The sequence below is a fragment of the Ictalurus punctatus genome, chromosome 16 (assembly GCF_001660625.3).
Source record: "Ictalurus punctatus breed USDA103 chromosome 16, Coco_2.0, whole genome shotgun sequence".
NCBI lineage: Eukaryota > Metazoa > Chordata > Actinopteri > Siluriformes > Ictaluridae > Ictalurus > Ictalurus punctatus.
Window position 1 is genome coordinate 5,769,450 of NC_030431.2, and position 21,548 is coordinate 5,790,997.

A 21,548-nucleotide genomic window follows, 5' to 3' on the forward strand; every position below is an offset into this window, starting at 1 on the left:
CCCTGGCCAGTGTGCCAATCCATCGCAGGGCATATTCACATACACACTCACACACCCATTCATACACTACGGACACTTTGGACATACCAATCAGCCTACCATGCATGTCATGCATGTCATTGGACTGGGGGAGGAAACCGGAGTACCCAGAGGAAACCCCTGCAGCACAGGGAGAACATGCAAACTCTGCGCGCACACACAGGGCCACGACTGGAATTGAACCCCCAATCCTGAAGGTGTGAGGCGAACGTGCTAACCACTAAGCCACCCTGCATCCTATTAAATACATAAAATAAAATAATAAAAATAAAATAATATTAAATTAATTAATTAAAAATACGACGTCTAAGACTTTTGCACAGTTACATATATATATATAATTATTTAACATGTATTATTTTACATTAATTCGTTTTTTAATTTTATTTATTAAAAAGCAAAATCCCCCCCCCCCCCCCCCCCAAAGAAGGACTTTACAGAAAGACCTCCAATCAGAGCTACTGTTGTGTTGTTGAACGTGCTGAACGTGGGGCTTTTTCACCAATCACGGAGCGACAATGAAAATCGAATTTCTCTCTTGGCCAATCAAATCGTCTCTTTCGGAGCCCTTTCAGCGAATGGCGTCCCGCGGCGCATTGTGCCGTTGGTGGGCGGAGATTGAGCGCTGCGCTGCGGGGGAAAGAGGCGCAAAACGATACGTCAACATGGGAGAAGTGATGATACGAGTTCACAAGTGAGTGTTGTTAATTTTATATTTACAACATGGCACCGCGATCATCGGCTGCTTTTACTCCGAGCTGCCGCTGGAAATGTTGCTGTAGCTGCAAAGCTGGTGTGTGTCGCATATTAGTCTCTGTGGCTAGCTAGCGTCAGGCAGCGGGAAGTGTGTTTGCTAGTTAGTGAGTGAGCTAGCCAGCTAGCTTTGGGCCGAATCCCAAATTTCTTTCAATTTCCTTTGTAAGCGCACTTCATAGGGATGAAACAAGAGTTCGCGACCTTGTGTAGTGTCCCATATATAGCCAGTAGGGAGTCATTTGGGATTCAGCCTTTGGTGCTTTGCTTTTAATGCCCCTGTTTAAGTTAATATGAATCAATCGATACTTCTGTTCAAGAAGTTATGTAGCTTTCTTAATTAATAATACCTGGCTAGTTCATTCGCTTGCTCGGAAATGAATATAAACGAAGTTTTTTTCTGGAATACAGAAAAAAACCTCTTGCTTTCAATGGACAAACTTAATATTCATTCAGTCTGCTTTTAGGAGCCTCAACAATGTTAATATCTAAATATGTACTGTATGTACTTAGGGCTTTGGATATGGTCTTAAAGGAAGATCTCCACCGTGAAACACATGAAATATGTTTATGTTGGACGATTCCCCGTGTGTTTAGTGATTGTGGTGGTAATTTGTAGGTTGGTGCTGTGTTTTTGTTGTTCCCGGGGGGAGTTAGCGGTTGTGTCCCGCGCTGACGTCACCGGGAGGCATTTACTAGAGCAGTTACAATATGGCGCTGAAAGTCCCCATGACATCAGAATGGAAGTTTTCTGGTTTTTAGTAGGAATATATAAGCCTTAAGGTTATCTACAAGCTAGTGTGCTACAAAACAATGAGGGAAATTTGCTTTTAGAAGACATTCAAAATGTAGCAGTCTCTCTCTTTACCACAAGTACAAATCAACGATTCTGATGACATTCTGCACTTCAGCTACTGATCAGATTTTCTGCCCAATCAAATGCTCTCCGGAATCTGAAGTGTCTCGCGCCCAACGTTATAAAAAATCACCCTGCCGAAGTCGAGCGAGAGATATGGTGCGTTTTCGGTTTTCCAACTGTAAGAAGGAAATGGCTTGAATTCATTCCCTTTATTGCTTGAGTCCATTGTACTAAAGGCTCTGGTATACTTATTTTTTTTACGCGTACACTGGCCTATGCACACAGTCATATAATCGCATAGCCTTTCAAAGTATACTCCATTTGACGCGTACACGTGCATTACGACAACTTGTACTACCCTTCCTGGCCGACAGGAGTCAGTACAGAGCAGTAAAGCAGGTCTGTTGTTATGAAGGATGACAACGAAGAAGAATCACAACACGAAGACCAATGCTTGGGCAATCTCTCGCCACAATTAACACACACATACAAATCCTTATTCTCTTTAAGGCTAGAAGTATACCTATGCGGGTATTTTATAACGTGCATTCATTTCCCTCTCTTCTGTTTATTTTTCGACTATGTTGAGAATCAATGGCCCTGGGTCACTCTCGCCACCTTGTGGAACAACAAAATATTTCAAAAGAATTAAATGTGCACCTGTTAGAAAAATGTTGTTGGGTGTGGTGTTATAATGTGTAAAATGCAAATTTCCAATAAAAGTTCTCAGATCAAAAAGAAAAATGTGGTGGTGCACATGCAGTATGCGTGTACTCTGCTGATGACAAAAATACGTTGTTCCTAGCGTACTATACGCTGTTCCTAGCGTACGCGTAAAAAGTGAAGCATACTCTGGGCTTAACTGTCAAGTACGGCTTAGTCGTACTGTGAGGTAAGCGAAACGCTATTGGCTATTTAAAAAGGGGGGAGGAGCCATTCAATGTCCTGCCGTGACTTTGTGTTTCAGTGGAAATTTCCTCAACACATCGAATAACGCGGCACGTTTCGAGGCATTTCACAGGAAATTTTAATAGGAGAAAACATTTGAACCATCTCAAACATAAGAGATAACTGCCAGGTCTTGGTCTTAGCTCCTAAAACGAAAAAAAGCAGCTTTGGAGCCTGATCTGTGCGGGCGGACTGTAGACAACGCAATGAGAGAGCTGGACAGACTGAAGGAATAAAGCACCACTGCACCGCTCTCTTTATGTAGAGTTGAATTTCCACAGGAGTGCGTTAGCCAAAAACGTCAACTCAGGATTTAATCCTAAAACAAACCGTATGTTCATATATTGATTATAAATATTGCTAAACAAGACATTGACTGTGAATTCTTTCCTTTCATACATGATGCTGCTCCGATATTGACTTCTTATAGAAACCAAGTGTGCTCTCTGTGAGGTTATGTCTCCAAATTATTTGAAGGTACAATGGTGGCAAGCTTTATGTCCTGTCTTAATGAAAGAGCAGTGTTGTGTTGGAAAAATTGGACGAAATTGGAAACTATGTCAAATGTAATTCAGTACTGCTGATTTTTACTGATCCTGTTTAAATTCTGCCAGACACAGTTCCCTTCTAACGTGGCCTAATGTCATTTTACTGCTAAAGTTGTTTTTTTTTGTGTTGTCCTACAGGTCTTGCGTGCACTCGTCTAGCCAGGCTGCTTAAGCATGTCCACAGATGACAGCATCTCAGAGGACGTGTCTAGCTCCGTGGCACTGAGCCATGACCCCACAAGCCCCAATGGCGGGAAGGAGAGCGAGGCCTCCGTGGTCTCCTCCGCGGACACAGTGTCGGGTCTGGCTCTTCCCGAGGAGACGGCTGTGATAACTCGACCCTCCAGCACACCAGCATGCACCATTTCCAGCAGAATAAGGTCTGTGGTGTTGAATTGTGGTGTTTTCATTCCCAGGTTATGATGAGAAATGAGGGATCTTCACGCAGTCTTGAGAGAGACCAGTGATGTTTGTTCTAGGTGGTAATGTGTGCGTGTGTGTGAGAGAGAGAAGATGTTTGTTTAGCATTTTCTGTCCAATACCCGCAAGTACGCTGGCCAACAAATTAACCACAACACAAAACAAAATCAGACACTGATTAAATGCTCTGTAGAATGTACAGTATCTCACAAAAGTGAGTACACCCCTCAAATTTTTGTAAATATTTGATTATTTGTGACAACACTGAAGAAATGACACTGTGCTATAATGTAAAGTAGTGAGTGTACAGCTTGTGTAACAGTGTAAATTTGCTGTCCCGTCAAAATAACTCAACACACAGACATTAATGTCTAAACCGCTGGCAACAAAAGTGAGTACACTCCTAAGTGAAAATGTTCAAATTGGGCCTAGTTAGCCATTTTCCCTCCCCGGTGTCATGTGACTTGTTATAAAGATATAATCAAATATTTACAAAAATGTGAGGGGTGTACTCACTTTTGTGAGATACTGTATATGTCCCGCCCCCCCGGAGGGATGGGGGACGGGGACTGCTCTACAGTAGCAGCTCATTAGCAGCACACACAGCTCACGATGACGATCCTGTGGTCCAACAACATTGGCACCGCCGGCAGTTAACCTTGTCTCAAACAAGTACCACATAAATCCACAAACACAACATTTCATCATCTAGGATATCATCCCTGATAAAGGACTTCTAGGATTTTGTTCTGGGTTTTCAGATTTTGTGTTTTTAGGATTCAATTTTTTTTTTATGTATTATTGTGTTTCGTTTTGTGTTTTTGGATTTTGTTTATGTTTGGGATTTTGTTTTTGTTTTAGTTTTTTGGTGTTAGTATTTTGCTTTTTGTTTGTGTTGGGGTTTAGTTTTTTTGGAATTTAGGATTTTCTTTTGTTTTTGGATTTTGTCTTCTGGTCATTTTGTTTTGTATTTTCAGATTTAGTGTTGTTGCCATTTTTCTGCGTTGGATAATTTTGTTTTGAGGTTTAGGATTATGTTTGGGTCTGGACTTTTGTTTGGTGTCTGGGATTTTGTTTGTGTCTGGGATTTTGTTTTCTGTCTGGGTTTTTGTTTTGTGGTTTCAGATTTTGTTTTATTTTTGGATTTTGTCTTGTGGTCATTTTGTTTTCACCTGTGGTCATTTTGTTTTGACTTGTGGTCATTTTGTTTTATATTTTCACATTTATTGTTGTGCTCATTTTTCTGCATTGGATAATTGTTTGGTGTTTTGGGGACTTTGTGTTATATTGCCAGATTTGGTTTTGTGTTATTGTATTTTGTTTTGTGCTCAGACCTTTTGTGTCGGTAGTAATTTTGTTTTGTTTTATGGTAGTTTAGGTTTGTGTTTTTTCATTTCATTTTGTTTCGTTTTATTGTCAAAGTGTCTATCTCTCTGTCACTGTAATTTAAGCATGTTTTGTTTTTCCCCTCTCCTAACAACAGGAGTCTGTGTCTCAGCAGCGCTGAGGAGTTCAGCTCAGGGAGAAGCTTGCCCTTCATCAACCCCAGTTCTTTAGAGACGCTCCGAGCGTTGGTGCACGAGATCCAGAGCAGCGAGACGGACCCCGAGATCTGGAAGAACTGTGAGGTGCTCAGAGACAGATCAGCTTTGCTGTTTTGTTTGTTTGGTGATTTGGAGGCAGTGAGTTACTCAGGTTTCTGGGGCATCATGTAGAGCTTCCCCAAGGACTCCTGATGAGCAGCACACACCTGATCCTGTCGCACAGGCTCCGAGGCACCACAAGTGACACGATATTAAAATGCTGCTGCAAATGCCATTAAAAAAAAGCCTCTCGTTCTCAGATAAGCTTTTGTAAATATTCACAATTTTTCCATTTTCTTTTCGGTTGTTAACTCTTCAATTTACTTCAATAAATCAACAGCAGTGACAAAAAATAAGGATGGAGTTACATCTAATGCATTGGAGGGTTACAGTTTTATTTTGGAGTGTCCCTTTAACGCTAATATCAGTATGTACATGTAAAAATGTCCATGTGTATATAAAGATGTATTGTCATTGGGTTGTTTCTCTCCAAACAGGGCAGGTGGCTACACCTCTTTCAGCTGGTGGAGAAGCAATACCAAGAACAAATTCTTGCACAGCAAGATCAGTATCAGTGCCAAATACAGGTCAGTTGTATAGGAGCCTATCCTGGGAACCCTGGGCATGAGGCAGGGCATCTCACACACACCCATTTGCACAATCATTTACATCAAGAGGCAAGTTAGTGTAGCTAATACACCTACCAGCATGTTTTTGGGAGGAAACCAGAGAACCTGGAAGAAACCTACAAAGACAAGGGGAACTTGTAAAACTTGATTGAACCAGGGACCCTAGACAGAAAATGTAAACACACACAGAAAACAATTAGGTGTTTGGCACAACCATACAAATAGAAATTAGTAAGTAGTGAATGTCCGGACTCTTGATTCATCGCCCCCATTTTGTTTCGTTTACTAACATAACGATTTTCGCCTTTTTAATCAGCCATGCAAAATAAATGAGAGGACTGTAAATCAGTATTTAAAAAAAAAAAAACATGCCGATTACACTACTGTTTCCTCACAGCTCATTCAGGACGAGATCAAAGCATTATTGCAGCTACAGAAGCGGCATTGTGGTGCACATTCGAACCCCTTGAGCACAGCCAAAACTTTGGAGCCTCCAGCGGACCTGGAGAATGAAATCCAAGCTTCTCGCCCGTCAAAGGTCACAGCTAACCCTCAGGAGAGCTCAGATGAGGGCCTGGTGACTGTTCAGAGCAGCGGCTATGGCACTCTGTCCACCTGGGAGCCTGGAACAACATCGGGGAGCTTGGAAGGGAAGGACGAGGTGTCGCACTCCCTTTTGGCTAAAACACAGGGGCAAGACAGTGCACCAAGCAGGACTGTGGCTTCTAATAATTCACCTCACACAACTGTGCCAAATCGTCCTGCTGACCAGCAGAGACTAAACAGGTGGGGAAACATTTCTTTTATATTTGTGCCAAGTTCCATAAAGTAGAACACTGTTATCGACATTTAGGAGACAGAATAAAAATCAAGAGAAAGAAATAAAAACATAAGGGTTTGGACTGTTTACTAGAAGACTAAGGAGGTTCTGGTGTTTTTCTGTGACCTGTTTTTTTTTTTGTGTGTGCTGTTACATCTTTCTAGTCAACCACTGACCTCCTGGGTCCAGAGGCAGAAACACAGGCAAAGAAAAAGCAAAACGGCACAAAACCGCTCACCGCAGCTGGAGGGGAGAGAAGAGGCCAAAGCAGGTGGCTCTCCTAAGGAACATATGGAACATGTGGATGAAGTAAGCCATATATTTTAGTATTAGATTTATTTAGTTTACCTTCAGTGAAGAATTTAGATTTGTGCTTCAGCTTTTTAAATATTATTTATGTAGATGAATAATTGCACTTTTTCTTGAGTAAAGGACTTGGGTACTTTTTCCACCTCTGGTCAGTATGAAAGTTTATGGCACTTTTCCACCGCACGGTACGACTCGACTCTGCTCGCTTTTTGGGGGCGTTCCACTGTGAATAGTATCTGGTGGTTTTGTTAAAAATTTTTTTATTTATTTATTTATTTTTTTATAAGTATCACCTCGGTTGAGGTTCCATGCGAGCCTAGCCGATACTAAATGTGAGCCACGCACTGAGGAAGGAGTAAGGATTCTCCTTAACGAGTGGTTTTGTATTGTGCCTGAATAAACGTCATTTAATACATACTTTGCGTACGGTGATATTCTATCAATTGAAAATTATGTATCGGTTATCTCATTACAGATAAAAATGACAACAAAGGATTCTGTCTTAGATTTTTACATCTCGCTTGTTACCGATTTCCAAACAGGCGTTTATCGAAGTCACTCCTGAATGTTAGATTATATTAGTTAATGTTAGTCATATCGAGGACTACGTAGGATCTAGAACGCCATTATTTTACATCCTTAATAGGGTCCGTGTTTAGTGAACAGGAAAAGCGGTTGGAATATGGCCTGACCGTGTATTTGTACAGGGCTTCCGTAGTACAACATTATTCCTGCGTGAAGGCGAGTGGAAGATGGCACCCACGTTGAGGCAGCACTAAACTGCAGTGGAAAAGCAAGCTCAGAAAAGTAAAGCGAGCCGAGTCGTACCGTGCAGTGGAAAAGTGGCTTTAGATGGCAGGAACTACAGTACAGTGACTGAGTTACTTTTGGTCTGGGAAGTCAGCTGAAATTCTGATTTGTCATCTCATATTCATCTTTTGATCTCAAACCCAAATCTCTTCAGTGTTTAGCAATAACAAAAGAATTGGCCTTGCCATTCCAGTACTTTCCAAGAGAATCTAAAATCATGCTGCTGTATCTGAAAAAAAATTCAATTAACAAATCACATCATGAGTCACATTTTGTAGTCACATACAGTATACAGTAATAGTGTGCAATTATTAAAGTCTGGGTCTGTGTGTACTCATCTGAGTCCGTGTGTGTGTGTGTGTGTGTGTGTGTGTGTGTTTTCCTTCAGTTTGGACATAGTGCAGTCTACTCGAGCCCTGCGGACCTGAAGAGAAGCGACAGCCTTGTGTCGGAAGCCTCGGGTAATCGTGTAGTGAATCCAGCTCTGTTTTCTGACAGCATGTGACCGTTTTAGGAACAGATTTAATCTGTGCATTTATCAAATGGGTCATTTTGTTCAAAAGCAGTAGTAATAACATCATAACCGATCTTGTGGATGGTATTATTAATCCTGTAACCTTATTAACAGCGATCCCAATGCCGCAGTGCTCCACCACCTTGGCGTTTATTCCAAATTGCAATTTTAGCTGCTTAGGATTTATTGTTTTAACGCAATATACATTTTCATGTCTTTAAGGTCTGACCTACTGGAAATTGGAAGAAGGCGAGCTCTACCGCCCTCTACCAGACAGCTTTGAAAGCAGCTCTTTCTTCCTAATGCAGGATGTTAATCTGAGCCAGGTAAATATGGAGTATGATCCTCTTCAGACAATTCCCTGAACTGATTTTATTTTCTGAATACCATTTTTACATCCGTTCTAGCGGTGCATTAAAACTCTCTCGGCTGTTTAAACAGGTTTATTTCTAACGCAGAGCAAGCTTAATGAGGCAGATTCACATAAAATTAATAGAACATGTCATATTTTGCGTTTTATTCCTCTTACAGCACGACAGTTGTTTGTCAGACCACTTGAAGTACATTTTTACCTCTGAATGCTATAAAAAGCTGGCACTGGATTAGAGGTCGACCGATTACAGATTACTCTACTGTTGGAGATAAGCAATTGCTGGAATTGTCAGTTATCAGCATAAATCCACTCCGATTCTTCGAGTTTTCCGTTTTCTCCGCTTGCGTCCGTTGAGGGAGCTGCTGAGTAGGGTTCGCTGTCATTATACAGTACGAGAGCGGCCTCTAGAGTCGACATAAAAACTATCACTGACAAATTTTGTTGTGTCATTTGAAGTGTTTTTTTGTTCCTTTGTGGATGTCTCTATTTTTATTTGTTATTTGGAGTGTTACTTTTCAGTTCAGTTTGGATGTGTATCTTTTATTTACTTTAATATTTATTAACGGTTAATATACACTACCGGTCAAAAGTTTGGAGACACGTGACTGAAATGTTTCCTCATGATCTTAAAAACCTTTTGATCTGAAGGTGTATGATTAAATGTTTGAAATCTGTGTTGTAGACAAAAATATAATTGTGCCAACATATTCATTTCTTTCATTACAAATTCATTTCATTTTTAAACGGATGACTTGGAGAGAAATATTCCGAAAAGTAGTCGATAAGTGCCCAGCGTAGGTGGGAACTCCTTTAATACTGTTTAAAAAGCATCTCAGGGAAATTCCTCAAGAAATCGGTTGAGAAAATGAGAATTTCTTTCATTAGAAAACTAGCATTTTATTTACAAAAGAAATCTTATAACGACATAATTCCCATAGTTCAATTTGTGTTATTCCAGAGTTTTGATGACTTTATTTTTATTTTAAAATGTGGAAAAAATGAAATATAAAGAATGAGTGTGTTTAAACTTTTGACTCTAGTGTATATCAATATTTATACATATGTTTCATTTAAAAAAAAAAAGTACATTTTCATGTACAGTATATTTTCATGTTCAGTCAGTACTGTTTATTGTTGTAATAAAGTTCAGCAGTATTTTACTGTGTGTGTTATGATTTCATTCGGTATCAGTTTTAAAAACTATCGGTCGATTAATCGGATATCGGTATCGCTATAATCCACTATCGGTCTACCTCTACACTGGAGACTTCTTTCTGTTAATGTTAAATAAACATCTCCTTACAGAAAGCTCCATCATTAGCATTGATTATACATTTTTATTTTTTTAAAATAAATGTTTGTTATTAGTGTAAATGAAAATTTAAGGCATTCCATATTTCTCACGTTTTCCTGGAACATTTGTGAAAGAATTAGACAAAAGAGCTGTCCTTTTGCTGTCTTTCTGAATGAGGCATCTTTTACCTCAGGAGTGCAAATGGTACTCGGTTGACGGCGGGGCAATAACTACTTTTATTGTGGATGCTGAATATTGGTACATGCCTAATTTTCATAAGCTAAACATCTCTTGATTGATTGATAGTGATTCCATTTTCTTTTTTTTTTTTTTTGCTTTCTTTTCTTTGTTTTTGTACCAGTTGCTATGTTCTGTTATCCTGAGTGTTTTTAATTGTATATTTGTGTTGTGTGTATGCAGCATTCAGAAGATGAGGCACGCCTGTCTCTGTCTCTCAGAGAGATCTACCAGAGCAAGCAGAAGGTGGATCCTAAAGGCCAGGAGTGGGACTCCTTAATCAACTCTGATGCATCTTCGCCTCAGGTGAGCACTTAGGCAGTTTACATACCCAGTCTCACATCTGTTGTTAGGCTTGTATTCAGTTTAAAATTTGAGCAGCATTTCTATTTTCCGCTCACTCCAAAAGTAGGCTGTCAGCCAATAGACATCTGGTGACATTTGCTTCTTTAGTTTGATTCTGGGAGCTGTGAAGCAGTTTTACACAGAAGTAATAGAAACATAGTTTCCATGATTACAGATATATACGGCGTAAATATTCAGCTCTGTTTTTTTACTGCCATGTTGTTCACTAAAGTGAAGGCTAACACATGCTTCCTTTCGAGATACGTGAAGCTAGGCAGCTGTGCCTTAACATACTTGCATAGTATACGTGGAGGAAATCGCTCTCTGCCGTCTTTTGCATATGTGAGCTCACAGATGCCCATGATTGGCTAGTGTTGCTGTGAGAGAGAAAGAGAGAGTATTGCTTCAATTTGTAGTCCAGGAAACTTCTACTGGAAGAAGCAGTGCTTCATGTTATTAGACTCCAGCTTCCTGTGGTGCAGGTGCTGACCCTGGACCCCGGATCTCACACAAGGCAGTCAGAGCGCACGTCGGGCTTCACGTCTCCCTCGCGCTTCAGCAGTCCCACCTCGCCCATGTCGCACACCTCACACACCGTTCCCCGAGGTCACAGTGAAGACGAAGGCAGCCGGACAGCCACCATGACCCTGCAGGCCACGGGCTCGTCGGTGTACGAGCCACGCCCAAATGGCAGGAAACCAGAGGCTTCGACTTCACTGGACGACCCTGTGGTACTCTCGTTGTAAGAATCATTCCTCCTGCTTTTGTCTATTTGTTCTATTTCATCTGGCTTGTTTTCATATCTATGAATTTAGTGGTATTTACCTGATATAAACAAGAGGTTTTTCAATTGCTGTTGGAATATGCATTGAGAATTGAGTTTAACTTTATCTAAAATGGTTCAGAGCTATTAGTTGTTTAATCAGTCAATCTAACAGGGCACACCTGGGCAGCAAGAAACACCTGTCACATGTTTCAGTATTTTTGATCACTTAAAAAATGGTTGGGTTCAAACAAAACGCGCCATGTTCTAAGTTGTTTAACACGTCTTTTGATCTCAAACCCAAATGTCTTCAATATATACCGAAAACAAACGAATTGAGCTCGCATTATTTAATCAGATTAAATCAGTCTTTTTTTCCTGTGCTGTGTTTTAATAAATTTTAGCATCTACTTTATTTTGGGAATCATGGATGCTTCACCTTTTGGCTAATTTACATAAAATCTGTAGCTTGGAGATTGGAATTTTTCAGATTTGTGTATTGAGGTTCTGATTTTTTTTTAATTATTATTATTTTATTTTTTTTAAAAGACAAGTGTGATGATATCACCATACAGTTTGGTAATTGGTGGTCAAAACCACAAAATTTCTGACATTGCACATGCCTTAGATGATGCATTAGATAAATTTTGTCTTTTTCCCCTTGAGTTTGGTGGCAGGTTGGTTTCAAACTTGATCAGACAAGATATCCTTACCTAATTTTGAAATATAAGCCGTTACTGATAACTGCAACCTGCCATCTGTTGCACATATTATTATAATGAACTGCAGAGAGATTCTAACCTTCTAATGTCAAAGGGGGAAAGGCCTAAAAGATCAAACCTATTTTTATTTCTTTCTGTTTCTAATCTGCAATAAGTAAACTACAGAGCTAAAGCTTTGATATTAAAGTCGTGTAGGATTGTTGCCTCCTGCACTAACCTGCTTGGCTTTGTTCCAGGCTGAGACAGAACCTGAGGGAGAAACACGCACGGCACATAGCAGACCTCCGAGCATACTACGAGTCAGAGATCAGCATCCTGAAGGAAAAGCTTGATTTGGTCAATTTGCCCCTGGACATGGAGAAAAGCAATCAGATCCTGCTAGAACGGTTAGAGACCAGCCTTAACTGCCTTTTTTTTCCCCATTTCTGACACATTTTCTATTTCTGTTTGGATTTAATTTTTATTTGTAGAACCTAAACACGTACCCAAGGGGTTGTATTTCTGGGATAATTACAGTGACTGGCCCTGTCTCAGTCACAGTAATTCTGTCTTTGATGGTTACTAACAGGTGTGAACACTTGGAGCGGGCTCTTACGGAGGCTAGTATGTGCATCAGAGACCTGGAGAACAAGAACCAGCACCTGGAGAGACAGCTAGTAAGAGTCGCAACTGTCCTCCATAATGTACAGATTTGAGTTGATGGATTATGTACAGTGATGAGATGGTTTGGAAACACCTGATACAGTAATCTGGTAAACGTGTCGAGCCAACTGATTGGATATTAGTGTGGATATTGTAAATTAGGAACCATCTTTAAAAAATGTGTATAATCAGACATACATCATTGCCCTAAACCCTGAATACCTCAATTACCTAATCCCTAATACAGCATTGTCTTAATCTTGAATACCTTAATTACCTAATTGGTTAATTATTAATTACCTTATATAAATACCTTAATTACCTAATAGCATTGTCCTAGTCCATAACATAGCATTGTCCTAATCCTAAATACATCAACTACCTAATCCTAAATACATTGTGTTAATCCTAAATACCTCAATGCCCTAATCCTAAACACCTCAATGCCCTAATCCTAAACACCTCAATGCCCTAATCCTAAATACCTCAGTGCCCTAATCCTAAATACCTCAGTACCCTAAGCCTAAATACCTTATTGCTCTAATCCTAAATAACTCATCCTCATTGCCTAATTATAAATACATACTTAAAGTGTAAAACGTTAGTGTTATTGGTGTGTAAAATGCACAGTTTAAAGTGAACCCTTTTTTTACACTGGTCCAGATGGAGTGGCCTGAGCGTTACGATGCAGCCAGTTCCACGGTGAAGGCTCTGCAGCAGCGTCTGGAGGAGAGCAAGCAGAGCAGCAGAGAAAAAGACAACACCACGAGCAAGCTGAGGAGCCGCCTGCGCCAGCTGGAGGAGGCTGTACAGAACGCCTGCAAAGAGGTGGATGAAAAAGAGGCTCGCATGAAGAAAGAGTACAAGATGCTGCAGGATGTGAGCTTATTCTTCGTCTCGTCTTATTCTTCGTCTCGATTTTAGACGAAGTCACCTTAGTTTTAATGTCATGCCAATGCACAGTATATATTTTCTAATGAAGCATTACTTATAAAGGTATATCATGACAGTCTAGCCTATTATTAAGCAGTGTGTGCTTTGGTTTGAGGCTGTTTGAGGATTGTGTGGGCTTTTTTTTTCTCCTTTTCAGCTGCTTCAAGAGTATGACTCATTAAGAAAAGATCATGAGGGGGTGAAGGTAATATATATTTAAATAACAAAAAACAGCAAAAATGAAAATGAGCTTGTTCTGAGAGGATTAATCTGTTGTTGTTGTTCTTGTTTTTCAGGACAAGTTGGTGTCAACTGAAAATAAACTCTCTGATGCTAATGAACAAATAGCAGAACTGAAGAGGTAGATGTAAACTCTTTTCTTACATCACATGTGAGATCCAGTATATTGTGGAAAATCAGGCTTGGAAAATGAATGAAGTGGACTTGTTTGTAAATGTTACATTTTTTTTGTCTAGGGTCATTTCCAAACTGGAAGCACAAGTGAAGCAGCTGGAATATGAGAACATGAGTAAAACTCGCCAGGCTTGGCACAGCCACTTGCAGCCTTCAGGAGCTGGGTAAGAGATTTATTCCATGCCTGCTATTCAGTCTGTTAAATAATACCAACATGGATTAGAATTTGATTAGAGAACTATTCAAACCCCTTCATTTCCTCATTTTCTTATGGTGCAAGTTCATTTTGTCTTTATTTTTTTTCAAGAAACAATAATGAAAAGGCAAAAAAACAGGTTCTCACCAAGATATATACACACACACATCATTTTTGAGATGTTTGTAGACAATATATAGTAGTAACCTTAGTGTATATCATAGTAGCTTTTATTGTACTCTCAGTAATCTCTGTAGTAATTCCCCTTCAGCTTGTTCCACCATCCTGATCTTCTACTTTCACCAAGCAGAAGGCTTCATGACCTGGAATGTGGCTCAAAGAATCCTGGTGTTTCAGAGAAAGGAGGAATAGGAAGATGGTACGGCTTTAATTACCGACAGATCATTGCTTCAGTAGTAAAAACGGTTTGATTTAAAATACAGCAAGCGCTAAATGTAGTAAGGTAACCTTTCCTCAAGTGTTCATTTTGTTGTATCTGAGAGAAACTGCTTTGCCTTTGCATTCGCACAAAATGGCTAAAAGATTTTTCATCCATTGCAACTTATTTAGTGACGGTGCTGCTGTGCTGTACCACACAGTAGAATTTATTTCAGTGCTCGGTGCTAATACTGACCAACAATAATGAAAGCCGATACCAACAGAAGAATTGTATTCTGTGACGGTATGTGGCAACACTCCACTTACGTGACTGGCCTCTTCCCCTCATAGCCGCCCTTCACCTCCGGAGAGAGAGCAGACACACGAGGAGCCGACAAGGAGAGACGTGTTACTGACCCCCATGATGAAGGCTCTGATTCAGATGGAGGACACCAAAGCCACAGAGGGGCGGGTTCTGACAAAAACTCACTGCGGCTCTCCCAGTAAGACGCACGTGTTTCACAGTAGGGCTGCAACTAATGATTATTTTCATAATTGATTAAGCGTAAACAGACAATACTGAACAATTTACAATGACGCAGAAAATAGGTAATAATAACAGAATAACGTGACCTAATACAACAAGGACAAATAATATATTCTGAGGAAGTATAGTAGAATGCGAGTATGAATCATTGTGAACTTGTTCATGATTTGTCATAAACAATATTTATCATAAACGATATTTATGATTTGTCTACTGCACAGTGTGATATCAGCATTGCAGGGCTCTACAGTGCGATCATTTCACTCGCGTTTGCGACTGAGAAGTTCTTTGTGCGACTGTGAATAAATATTTATTCGCACCGGTGCGAGTTACTTGTTCGGAGTTGTATAATACAATCGGAATAAAAACTAAAACTCCAAAATGCATCTACACCGCGCAACAGTTACTTTCACCGTGCTCTTCATCTCCTCAGTCAACCGAACAAGTGTGTAAATACTGCAGAGAAGCCATTATGATGACGAGAGTAACACTGTACATCATCTGCTTCTCTCAACTTCCCGATCTCACAAACCGCCATCTTTTATTGATCCCGCAAAATTACCTGCACGTGCGACCTGCTCGTGTAGAGACAGTGGTAAATAATAATGCTAATGCTACAAGGTGGGTTTTAATTCAAACTTCTTTATTCAATAATTTCTCACAAATTATAATCAAGAGTAGCAACTGTTCAGTCTGTAAACATACAGTACGCTACCGCTCTCCTTCACTCTCTTTACTAACTCGTCCCGGCTCACACGCACAGCGCATTCACTTCATTTAAACTCACGGTTGCCAGATATGACTAGAAAAGTCAACTCCAGTTTCCATGTTCTGATTTAAATGTGTAATAATGTACCTTTAAATATATTTAAGAGGAGCAGACTTCAAACCCTGAACATTGAGGTTTATTGTATTCGTTTACAAGGTGGAACAGGTTAACTGTTGTTTTTTTGCATACAATCTGTAAAATTAACTGAAAATATTACATTTAGTTTATCAGAAGGTAAATGAATGTGTCATGGCTCACACTATGTTTTTAAATTCTGTCATAATAGACAAGCTCAAGTTTTCTCATGACTACTTGTGTGTTGTATTGTGGCACATTAATGTTACCATCTCTAAAAAACATAAAAACTAAGTAAACTTCAACCGTGCCCCAAAATTTTTGACTGTCCTCCTAAATTTTTGTAATTAGGAATACAAGTGCTCCTAAAAGAAATTGTTACAGTAGAGCCCTGCATTGTGCAGTGATATAGTAATTTGTACACTATTGTACAAATACAGAATGTGATTAGGGTTTCAGCGCCAAGTGTGTGCTGTAGTTAATGAGAGCCACTGGGGGGAAAATCTGTCTGTGTGTTTTTTTTTCTTTCTTCTAAATTTGAGTGCTTTGGGGCTTCCGTTCAAGGTAACGTTGTAACATGTGATGTCCACACTAAACATTTTTTGTCTTTGTGACCCTGCTGTCATATTTCTGAAACTAGGAGATTCATAGTTGATCTGCCTATGATCCCCTCTTCACACAAAAGGTCAACAGTCGAGTGCACGTCTGTTCGACGAAATGAACGATTTTTTAACGATGTTTCTTCGTAACAAAAATGTAAAAACCAGGGAGGATGCTAACTTTCGCCCTCTACTGTACGGCTCGTTGATGCACTCGTTTTGTTGTAGTCTAATTGTGTGTTGCAGGATTAGGAAGGAGAACCACACTAGCCTTTGCAGACAGTGTAAGAGCTTTTGATGAGGAAGCTCAATATATTTATTGTCCTCGTGTGTATGTGTGTGTGTGTGTGTGTGTTACATGGTTAGGAAGCAAGAAACCCACAGTGGCATTTGTGGACAGTGTAAGAGAGTCTTTACTTGAAAGAGGTGAAGCTGTGCTTCGACCTCAGAGAAGTCTTTCTCCAGAGGGCCATCGCTCTTCATCTCTTCCCCCCAGAGCACAAGGAGCAGGTCCTCCATCCACACCGAGTAAGAAATCCATGCCACATTGCTGAATAATCTATAAAAAGATATTGCTCCACTGATATTACACCAAAGACAAAAAGATCAGTTTACATTTTAACATTCAATCAATAAATTGGGGGAAAAAAGAAGAAAAATGGACATAGAAAATGATACAGTACATGCCCCACCCCTTCCCTTTTAAAGCCATGTAGCATTTTTTTAAACCAGTGGTGAGTGTATTATAATAAGGTGAATACTATTTTACTATATTACTTTTGGATTGAGAGTGTCATTAGAAGGTGGTTCCTCATTTGTTTTCTCGTCTTTACCTTTAAAATATTTTAGCGAAGAGAGAAACTCTACTTTTTCCGCTCTCTGCAAAGTCCAGTCCCAAGCGATGCCCGACAGAGAATGTATCCACCGCGTTCGGTCGTCCCATGCATTGCCAACAGCACCTGCATAACAGGTATGTGTCTAGTTTGACAATGTTTTACTGCTTATATTCTTTTACTATGAACAGTGTCTTACTGGCTCAAAAGTGAACCGATTTCTGGGTTTTCTATCGAAGTTGTGCTTTCTGTGGTTTCAGGTTTGATTTGCACTTTGATCAAACTAGTCTCGGCTCATCGCTGCCATCTCGGCGCAGCTCAAGGACAAGACTGCAGCTCACGCCAGAAGGTAGTTTTGTTTTTTTCAGACGTATCTATACATGGTTAAATATTTTATCAAAGCATCATGCAGGCTGATGTAGAGCAACACTAAGATCAGTAATATCAACAAACACACCCGAGTCCTAGTTCCTCTCGATTTGTTGTTATTGTTTTACGGAAAATAAAATCGGTAATGTTTTTCAGTTCTTCTGAAAATACAAATGTGGGACAGAGGTTGCGTCTTTTTCCATTTTATGCATATGTTTAGCAGTTATACTACAGTGCTGTTGAAGCTGTAGATTAATTTTCTACCACAGCAGCTCTGACAGTAGTGCTGACTGCAAAGAAAAAAAAAAACAGGCCTATATTAATGCACTCGCACTAATATGATTCTATAGTAACAACTTGGGGATTATTACTTTATTACTATTATTACAATATTACACTCCACATAATCTAAGACTATTGAATAAACAGAATGAAAAAACAACACCTTGCTATTATTTAGCAAGGAAAAGCTTTTAATCATTGATATGTAAGAACGAACTGAGAAAGAGAACGAATGAAATGAATGACTATTTATCACTGCTATAATGTACACTGGTAAAAAAGTACAATCTGTTCTTTAATTCATAGAGATGTAATTGCTGTGGTATACAAATTGCTTTGGGACATGCTGTTATAGGAAAACATCACACCACCCCTGTCGTTGATTATTCTCCTATAAACAACAGTACGTCCTGTTGAGTTTTATTCCTTACTAATACATGAGTAGGAAATGTGTTATGAACCTGCAAAGAATTACTTTTTTTTTTTTTTTTTTTTTTTTTTTTTTTGCAACCCAAACCATATTCCTTCCATGTGAGAATTATGATATTAGATATAATGGCCTGACAACATTATGAACAAGGAGTTTACCACTTTTCCACAGATAAAACTCGGAGTCACTCGGCGTCGGCACAGGCCGTAGAGAGCAGTGAATCTGAGGAGCAAGAGGTTGCAGACCCAGAGCTGCTGACCCACAGCAATGAGAATGAAATCATCCTCCCTCGTGTTCAGTCTCTAGCCGACGCTGAGAAGCTGTTTGACGAGCTCACGCAGGAGAAACAGCAGGTGAGCCCGGAATTCACTCTTTTCCTCATTTTTGGCTTTCTTTGTGCTAGGCAGTCAAAATATATATAAAATTCCCCCCTCACATTTTAGAATAATAATAAAGTCATCAAAACTCTGGAATGTTGTGGGGGAAAAAAAAAAAAAAAAACCACATCCAAAATAAATAATTAAATATTTTAGCATCTTCAGTGTAGACGCCCTTTTTTGCCTAGAATTTCCAGAAATGTATTCTTAGCATTTTCTCAGCCGATTTCTTGAGGAATTTCCCTGAATTGCTTTTTAAACACTATTAAAGGAGTTCCCACCTACGCTGGGCACTTATCGGATGCTTTTCTGAATATTTAGCTCCGAGTCATCCATTTAAAAAAAAATCTATCTTTTTTTTTTTTTTTTTTTGCAAATAAAATGTTAGTTTTCTAATGAAAGAAATGAATATGTTGGCACGATTATATTTTTGTCCATGACACGGATTTCAAACATTTGATCGTATACCTTCAGATCAAAAGGTTTTTAAGATCATGAGAAACATTTCAGTCGAGTGTCTCCAAACTTTTACCCGGTAGTGTATATGTGTATTTGTGTGTGTATATACAGAGAGAGCTGGGATGTGTATGAATGAGTAGTAATGTTTTGAAAGCTGTCTATGGATTTTACGGATGGACACAGCAGCTAACATAGCACATGGCACCTAATTCATAACAACACCATGGCCATTGCCGTTTATTAAGTTTTAATCAACATGACGTACCAGCACAGCCACCTGGTATAAATGGGCCTCTCTTTCAAATAAAAAAACAGTAGCAATATAAAGGCTCAGTTTTGGACATCTACATCATCTTATCTGCTGTTAATGGCTTAAAGTGGATAGTTTTTTTTTTATTTTTATTTTTTTACTTTTTTACTTTTGGGGAACCAAGAAGAAGAGCACTACCAATGGTCGTAAGTAAAACATGTACAGAATGCTGTGAAGGAGATTATGGGGCTGATTTTTTTATTTTTTATTTTCTAGCCCAGACTGTACATTCACACAGCCCATCAGTGACCGTCATGTCAAGTGATTACACTTGGTGAAAGACCGCTAATCAATTTCAGTGATTGAGAAAGCACAATAAATAAAAATGCTATCAACATGAAGGAGAGGTAGATTCCTTTCTCGATCGTTGATTTTTCAAAATGCGTTTGGAGCAGAAACTAGAAGTAGAAGAGAAGGGGAGAAAAGAAAATTACAAAGGGTGTTTTTCAGTGGGGGTGTTCACGTGTAATAGTTTTTTGCCTATTTCGAGAACCCGTGCTCAGAATAGGCATAAAATACAACATTTTTGCCGTTCCATATTCTGATCGGCCGTCACCGTGTACTGGGAAAAATAACATAGATCCCGATAGCATTAAAATAAGTTTGACAGAGCTTCGTTTCCGTCCGCTAATATTTAGAGAAGTTTGCTGTTCGTGAAGTCATTGTTTCTGTTCTGTTATACTTCCCCAACAATCTGGTGAGTGGCAAAGTGTTACGGCTCCCTGTGACTGGTTAGGCTCATACTGAGACTGAACACATGGCCCAAAAGCACATCAGCACGTCTCATCCACTGGTTCTGTCTTCAGCGCCATGGCTCCAGTCCATCTCAGCACATCATCTCTGTACATTTCCCCTACGTAACCTGCCAGTTCCGTTCTAATTTATAATCTCTAATTTTAGCCCAGAGTCTTTCCCTCCTGCCTATTAAAGCTGAGAAGTGCTAATTCAAAGCTATGTTGTTCCAGCTGTCACCCATCACCGGCCACTTTGTTCACTTTCTGATGCCTCAATGTCAAAATATTTATTTCAGTTCTTTCCCACAGATCGAGGCAGCGCTCAGTCGCATTCCTGGGGCTGGAGCCAGGGTCACCTTGCAGACCAGGCTGGATCAGGTACACATACAGACGAGTACTAAAAACTGAACAGGACGTAGGAACATGATGAGAACAAATAAGTTACAAATAGAATTTGTTTCGATATGAATAGTGTAAAAAGTTTTCCTCACCCACTCTGCGCATTCTATAAATATGTAAGGAATAAAACATCACAAGGTGTGCCCATTGCAAATCAGATTCATTGTCAAAATCTACAGACTTTCAGCTGTTTGCAATGAACAAATCAAACAAAAGCAATTGAAAAAGTTCAACACAACGAATGCTTCAAGTGGTTTCCCCAAATTCAACTGAAAAGGAAACTTCTAATGATTTCTCCAGTCTCAAAATTATTCAACCCCCTGAATAGAATCCCTCACCACAGCACAAATATAATAACAGGTGTTGTCTCAAGCACATCTGAGGCAACTAATCAAGGGCTTCATTAGTTGCACCAGGTGTGCTTGAGCTGGAACACATGAAATACCTGAACTGGCTAAGGGGAGAAAATATATGAAATACCTGAACAGGGCAGAAAAAGGAAGCTATCAACAGCTGCAAGCAGATTTCCGAGATGATGTTGTGAAAAACCCTCAAGTGACTGCAGAAGACTTGCAGCAAGACTTGGTAGCAACAGGCTCTGAGGTTTCAGTGAGCACAGTAAGGCACGTACTAAACGCAGAAGGTTACCATGCCAGAACTCCAAGACGTACACCACTACTGACCCAAAAGCACAAGAAAACTCGGCTCAAGGTCATATAAATAAACCACAGTAGTTTTAGGATTCTTTCCTGTGGAGCGATGAAACAAAACTTGGAACTTTTCTGCACGATGGATCAGCAGTACGTCTGGAGGAAGAAGAATGAAGAAATAAACAT

General features: G+C 39.7%; 1 protein-coding gene across 2 annotated transcripts; it reads left to right on the top strand.

Moving 5' to 3' along the window:
* Positions 1–589: 589 nt before the first annotated feature.
* Positions 590–18,622, top strand: LOC108276930 (M-phase phosphoprotein 9). Of its 2 annotated transcripts, XR_008398174.1 has the most exons (23): positions 590–733; positions 3,286–3,527; positions 5,051–5,195; positions 5,648–5,737; positions 6,177–6,565; positions 6,764–6,908; positions 8,107–8,179; positions 8,455–8,558; positions 10,320–10,442; positions 10,964–11,223; positions 12,203–12,352; positions 12,535–12,622; positions 13,272–13,487; positions 13,699–13,746; positions 13,838–13,902; positions 14,018–14,119; positions 14,423–14,530; positions 14,881–15,053; positions 16,886–17,047; positions 17,369–17,489; positions 17,613–17,701; positions 18,310–18,406; positions 18,605–18,622. XR_008398174.1 is itself a non-coding variant. In XM_053687112.1 (22 exons), exons 2-22 carry the CDS (start codon positions 3,322–3,324, stop codon positions 18,315–18,317), a joined length of 2,844 nt encoding a protein of 947 aa, XP_053543087.1. In that variant the 5' UTR covers positions 590–733; positions 3,286–3,321; the 3' UTR covers positions 18,318–18,406. The 2 variants fall into 2 exon arrangements, 1 of the variants encoding a protein (XP_053543087.1); XM_053687112.1 differs by lacking the exon at positions 18,605–18,622 and having other exon boundaries at positions 14,881–15,032.
* The last annotated feature ends 2,926 nt before the right edge of the window (positions 18,623–21,548 follow it).